Here is a 6,953-nt window from a genome sequence, read left to right as displayed (position 1 = left end):
CTAATGGCAAGAGAAAAGAAAAGAAAAGAAAAGAAATTGTCATTGTGTTTTGGAACAATCATTCAATCATGCTGGAGTTAAGTTGATTGAGAATGGAACCTGTTTGGGCAACCTCAGAACTTCCTGTGTAGCCGTGGTTGCCAAAAGGGCCCTGTTGCTCCCTGGGCTGAGTTGTAGGCTCATCGAGAGACCTGCAACCATCTGGACCCCCAGTTCGGTAATGCTCACTTTTTCATCCGTGACTTTCACTGTTGTTTTTGCCAAGATTGTGTCAGAGAGTGGAGAAAACACCTGTCGCAGAACAATGTCACATACCGTAAGTGCATTGACCAGGTTGTTTCATCAGGTTCTAAATGTGGCGTGGGGGTCATTTTATGTATTTGCCAATATGTCATATTCAAGGAATTTAATTTTGTTATACCGATATACCACATTTGCACGATAAGGCATGAAATTTAATACCCAAGGTCCCAGATTAGCCCAGTAATTCACATGTCTTGTGAAATATCAATATAACAACAAATATGATCAAATACAGATATATTTGTCTATATTTCTGCGTACAAAGATGAATCCTTACATATGATTCATCTTAGTAGTTTCAAAGTTTGTTGTATGGCCAAGGTTGTCCACTTCAAAAATACAGAATGAAGGTTACATCCATTTTGGACAATATATTTGGTCAGTCACTTCCAAAATCCTGAATATTGGCAACATTTGGGTTTTGAAAGGCAATGTAAACACACACAAAACCCCAAATATGCTAAAAAACCCGAGTAAGAACTCTTGAGTTACCCCGAATATTTGTTCATGTAAACGTGACTGAAATACCTCGATTCAACGAGGCATTGATTTGTGTTCTGCGCGTGCTCTATTCGCAACCAATTTTGGTCTTTTTAGTACAGAAAGTCCAACCGTCTCGTGCACGTGAATCGGAAGATAAACAAAAATGGCTAACGTTTGATACATCCGTAATAGGTCCACTTTTGGAGCGAGGAAGAAATCGACTTATTAGTGTGGTGATATGATAGAAAATACGAAGTGGAGATTGCGTCTATTTGAGTCATGATGGTGTTGTTAAGTGTGTCGCGGTTTAGACGGTGATTCATGACATTACCATGTAGGGAGTTAGTGCGCGTACTCACACGTGTAAACAGGTTATTACCAACCTTACCCGAATTTTGACCTTAACCCAAATATTGATGGGACGTAAACGTAATCTGTGAGATGCCCTTGAAACGAGCGACATCCTCAATTGTGAATCCAGGACTGCACCGCCAGCGAGTCTTCTAGGAATAAACAACTATTTGGCATCCATAATCCCAACTTTGTAATTGACTTTACATGGTCTCGTCTGCTCTCAGCGTCCCCTTTTAATTCCATTTGCATAAGCCACTTTGACAGCTGTTTCAGGCCCGGCCGGAAATGCCGCTCGACTGACTGAGCTTACGTTTGCTTTTCACCATTATGTCAAAATTGCATGGAATAGCAAAAAACAGATTTTTATGCCCTAATTGAACATTTTCTTGACGCAATCTCTGAATAAAAACACGTCAGAATTAGTCTGTCTGAAAAACTTTGCTGAATATGCCCCTCAATGACATGTTTTAACTTTGTCATTGTCACCTGGAAAACGCCATCTAGAGATCATAAGCGCCTTCTGTTTCAAAATGAAGGTCACCCACACCTCAGTATCTAGGGCCCGACCCTTACATAGTCCTGCCCACAAGCTCGGTGAATACGATTACGTGAATCACATCTAACTTGTAATGAATCGAATCAGCAACAGCAGACTGCAGTTGAGAATAACGTGGAAGTCATTTGGTCAGTCAGGATGGGACGGTAGCGGCTCGGGGCAGATGCTTGGCCATTCTCGCGCTTTGCTAAAATGTCTTATCAGATTCAGATGCGTGAGCCAGTATGAAGAATCCCAAGAAAAAAAAAAAAACATCCACTTTCTTTAACCTAAAACTAGCAAATGTCCAAACTTTGTGCCAAGCGTGATTTAACAAAGTTAAGTTCTACCTTGCTGCTTGATGTTACTTTAATTAGCCAGCATGTCAAGTGCTGCTCAGGGATTCATTGGACCATCTGACATCAGTCACAGGAGCACCACTGACATTTTAAGATGATGCATTGTAGCGTTTCACACATTAACACGGTGAGTCAGTCTCAAGCGAGGTCAAGACATGCAACCGACTCGAATGATTTGCGATGATAACGTCACGGTTGATTTGCTGCAGGTGATCATTCTACGTTGTTTGCCTATCTGTGCCTCGGGGAATTTGGTGCACTCAGTAGTCGACTTCTGTCTGTTGTGATGGCACATCGTGTGATTTCTTTATTATTAGACTTGGACTTAGATTTAGACTTGACTTTATTGATCCCTCTGGGAAATTGGCATGTCCAGCAGCAATGAGAACAGATAATAAAATCAAAAAAGAATTCAATCAATCAATAAATAAGGTTATTACACCAGAGATTGAATTGATAATAATAATAATAATAATAATAATAATAAAATGAAAAATATTAACTATGTCAATGGTAAAAAAGAAAATGGTCGGCCGAATATGTGCAATATGAATTCACATGTAGAATGGAACGTATGGCGTTCCGCAGGGTTTTATTTTGGGGCCTCTGCTGTTTTCATGCTATCTGCTGCCCCTGGATTCCATGAAACAAAAAACAGCAGTTGTTGAGTTGAGTGATGAAGTCAGCATCCTAACTTCCTGATTTGCAGTTCCAAGTGTAAATCTAGTCCAGCACAACCTAGCTATCAGATTGTATTTTTCAATGAAGAAGTGTTGGGTGAATATCGACTCGGAAACCGGTGGGGTTCAGCACCTCCGAGGTTAAGAACGAAGAAGAACCGGCCTATAACAATATTGAAATGCAGTTTACTGGCCTCGATAGACAGATACATAAACACTATTTTGGCTCCTCGTGGCTTCCCCTAGTACAGGTTTGATGCTCATGCTGAGTCACCTGAATGGCCGTGGTCCCAACGTCTTGACCTGACAGCACCCTCCCCGCCTGCAGCCGTGCCACACGAGGATCTTCCACCTTCATGAAGTATCTAACAAGTCTCGTGACATCCACCTGCCAGTCAGAGCCCAGGAAATAGGCCTTCGAGTCCCGGGGGTCCGCCTTCTCGGCCACAAAGTGGGTTAGCACGCGCACCAGGGCGTGCTGAAACTGCAACGTGCAGCCCTTTCCCTTCTTCTCATCCACTTGACTGTTCCAGACAGATCTGAGACATACAAAACGTCATTTATTCGATAAGTGGCTCGTAGAATTTGATCTGTTTGAGCGTTCGGCAATGCAAGCGACGTCATATCATAACGTGTCGAGGGCAAACAGGCTTGTCTTGTATGGACGCAAACCAAACGTGTGTAACGCACCTCTTGGAAGTCACGATAGGGACCCTCCAGCTTTTGATTTGGCTCAGCTCTGTGTCTGACACTTCGATCTGCAGGGGGAGTCGGGGCATCCACACGTTCAGCTCCAGTTGAGCACTGAGGTAGCTGTAGGTAAAGTTTACCATCATCTTGACTTTGCCTTTTGTTTCTTGGCCATTTACAAAAACATAGTCACACCTGTCCGACACCTGCACAGGAAGAGAAATGGAGATGCTTTATCATTGTAATGTCTTGATCATACCAGCCAGTTTATCCTGATATTTTTTTTTCTGAACAAATGAGCGTTATGCACAATCAACAATCTCATAAATGTCAATATTTTAACAAATGGTTGATTCTCACCACACCATAAATGTCCTCGTGGTACTTTTTGCACTGCATGTGATATCGTCGCGATGTCAGTTTAGCTGCAATAAACGACTCTGATGATCACGGCTCCGAAGCATTGGGAAGACGCGGCATTGCGATTTTATGTTCATCAAAATAGCGCGCGGCATCAGTCCTTCGCAGCCGAGTGCGTTCATAACGCGATCGTTTCAAAAGTGACCTTGGAGAGTTTTAAAGTTACGACTGAAAAAGATCACGTGGACAATCGGAGACGTGAATCGGGAGCTTTTCGTCGGTCCTCTCAACAGCCGCCGCTCACAACAAACGGGATAATTATAACGCCGCATTTAAATTCAGTCACCAGCCTCTGGAAATGCACACAGGAGTGGAAAAAAAAAAAAAATAATGTGACTTTGACTGATAGCCTAAGGAGGAATACAAATAGCAAATCTCGCTCCTATTTGCACGAATCCGGCGCTTGTGCTGCCACGTGCGCGTGCTGTTTTCGAGAGGATCATCGGTGCATTTCCGAATCATCCCGCAACCGTGTCCGCGACTAAAGCTTTTAAATGACCACGTCACGATGTGTCATCCTGCTATGGCCTAACTTCCTGACAAATAATCTCATGCATGAATTCCATCCAAACGGTGCATTTACAGCGCGGCAGCGATGGAGAATTCCTAATGCACGCACGGATCAATAGACACGAATAGAGTTGTTTTTTTTTAAGTGTTTCAAGCTGTATGGAGTCCTCATATTTTTAATTGATTGTGAATGCAGTCATCCGTTCATCCATATTCGGAGACACTTTGTTCATTTCTCCTCTTTAACGAGAACATCATCCGAGAGCTTCACGCTGAAACTGAACTTGGAGCCTTGTTCAAATAACACTTCAAAAACATCGTTTAAAATGGAAGATATTTTAACGTGGCCGCCGCCCACTCTTCTGAGTCACAATCTCATTCTGTCAACAATTATGGCGCCCAATGGGTTTTTGTGTCATCAATTGATATTTGCTTTGAAATCGTATCTTATTTTCATGAGGCAGTACAGACAGGCTGAAAGGCGTGCGCTCAATGATAATAATTACAATGTAGTTTATACTGAAAATATATTTGAAAGATTGAAAGAATGTTCTGTTATTCCATTTGCAAGCAAAATTAAGCAGTTGGGCAAATTCAGTTCAAACCTGATAAATTGATGAGTCACACCATAAAGATCGTGACGAGTCATACGAGTCAAGAAGCTTTTACTGAAGGATCGGTTGTTCATTTGCGACCTGACAAATCCATAAAACACTCCACATACGCACTCCGAACGTATTGCAACTCGCGAGATCAACTGCTGATATCCTGTCTATAATGCTAATGCTAACGCCATAACTGAAACCTTCCCATCGAGCACCAACAGGTTTGATACTCTTCAGTCACTGTGGATGAAAAAAGATGTTAGGCAGATGTGCTTCCTGTCAAGTACGGCTAAGGCCAGCCATATGTTATGGACCAAAACACAGGTGTATTTTAATGATGGCATTTTAACTCATTTGCTCCCAATAACGTGTAAATACGTTTTTGTTTTTTTTATGTTTTAAGAGTCCCAAAGACGTATTTATACGTTTTTTTGTTTTGTTTTTATGCTAGAGCATACAGAAGGCTTTGATGCAGCCTCTCAACTGCAAAGAACGGTTGCAGAAATGGTAGTTATTACACAAACGGCCAGCAGGTGGCAGCAGAGCAAAGGAGATCAACCAGGGCCATGTCGAAAAAAAAAAGCTCAATTACTTACAATTTTAAATAGATTTGTGAAAAGTGATGAAACTTAGCTCTCTTCTAATGCTAATTGCTGCAAAACGGAAACAGATAGAAACATACTTTTTTTTCCTGATGAAAGAAGAGACTTCAATCTTTCTTTTGGTAGGTTCCATGCTTTTATAGCAATTGAACACAATATTCTGTGAGCCTTGCAAAATCAGTCAAAATCCAGGAAAACAGCCGGGAACGAACGGGATTGCGAAATGTGAAAATGGCGGCGAGTGAATGAGTTTAAATGCACAGAGTTACTGTGAAGTCTTTCATTCATCAACAACATCATGGCTCTATGTTGGAAGGATTTATTTGTGAACATTTGAGAGAAATAAACCTCTTGTGTACATAGAAAAAAGACGATCTTTGAGTTCAGCCCATGAAACAAAATTAAGAAAGAAACATTTGCCGAAGCTCTTTAACATGTTTTAATCATAAAAAAAATGTACAATATGTTTGCTTGAGGCTGGGGTCCATTGTCCTGCTTTAATGTCAATTTTGACATTCTGTAACCCCAAAGTCGTAGACCCCAACTTTCAATTCCATCAGTCAAAAAACAAAATCCGACTTTTGGCAGTCCGCCATGCCCAGGTTGACGGGATAAAAAGAAAAAGTCGCAGGATGAGAGCAGTGTGGCAGCCTGCAAGGTAATTTGCGCTGAGCGATTTAGCTCAGCGGCTGTTCATTGAGGACCAGATTGATGGGCGATGCCGTTGAAGCCCGACTAACACTTTGCTTTACTGAGTGGAAAAGAGATGGAAGAGAAAAGAGGTGACTTTGGTCGATCATATTTGTCTACTGTCGTCATTGCTGTCATCACACACGTGGGCCAACCATTCCCGTGAAGAATATTTTTTTCTTTTGTCACATCATGTTTTGAATCAGGGACAAAAGTAAATGATTTTTTGTTTTATTTGATCATTTGAAGTAGTGCACTGAATGTATATGTGCGATTGAAGCATACCTTGAGAGCATCTTCATCAGTAGAAGTGCATTCTGTATATCCCGTAACATCAGTGAGCAGGCCGTCTTCTTCCACAGCGACAGTTCTCACAGGCACCGCCACCTTTTTTCCGGTCAGGATTGCAGTATTCAGCACTTCAGTGTCCTGCAATTGAAACGACGTCACAACAATCAGTCTTTTGGAACCTGTCTGGATACAAATGAAGCAGAGGATCATTTATGTTGAGCATTTATTTTGCATAAAAAGGGGCGAGGCACCGCAATGTGTAATATCGCCTCATGCTTGTGTTTTGCTTTTTCTTGGGCTTTTCATGGTTTTATTGCAATACTGGATGTATTCCAATAAGAAACCGTTCAAGACAACATCAAAGGATTAACATGAGATTTGTTTTTACTTTTGTGGATTATTTTTTTTGTGAGCCGCGACTCGAAAAGGAC

General features: G+C 41.6%; 1 protein-coding gene across 2 annotated transcripts in view; it reads right to left on the bottom strand.

The window, feature by feature from the left end:
* The window catches only part of LOC144018831 (transmembrane protein 132D), a 30,381-nt gene that overhangs the window by 2,468 nt on the left and 20,960 nt on the right, over positions 1-6,953 (bottom strand). For both annotated transcript variants that reach the window (XM_077521426.1, XM_077521427.1), the window contains exons 5-8: positions 6,517-6,660; positions 3,405-3,610; positions 2,989-3,253; positions 100-291 (exon numbers count right to left, since the gene is read on the bottom strand). In XM_077521426.1, coding sequence (XP_077377552.1) covers positions 100-291; positions 2,989-3,253; positions 3,405-3,610; positions 6,517-6,660 — 807 coding nt within the window. The remainder of the gene's footprint in view (positions 1-99; positions 292-2,988; positions 3,254-3,404; positions 3,611-6,516; positions 6,661-6,953) is intronic.

The sequence above is a fragment of the Festucalex cinctus genome, chromosome 5 (genome assembly GCF_051991245.1).
Source record: "Festucalex cinctus isolate MCC-2025b chromosome 5, RoL_Fcin_1.0, whole genome shotgun sequence".
Classification (NCBI taxonomy): domain Eukaryota; kingdom Metazoa; phylum Chordata; class Actinopteri; order Syngnathiformes; family Syngnathidae; genus Festucalex; species Festucalex cinctus.
This window is presented reverse-complemented; position numbering and strand designations above follow the sequence as displayed.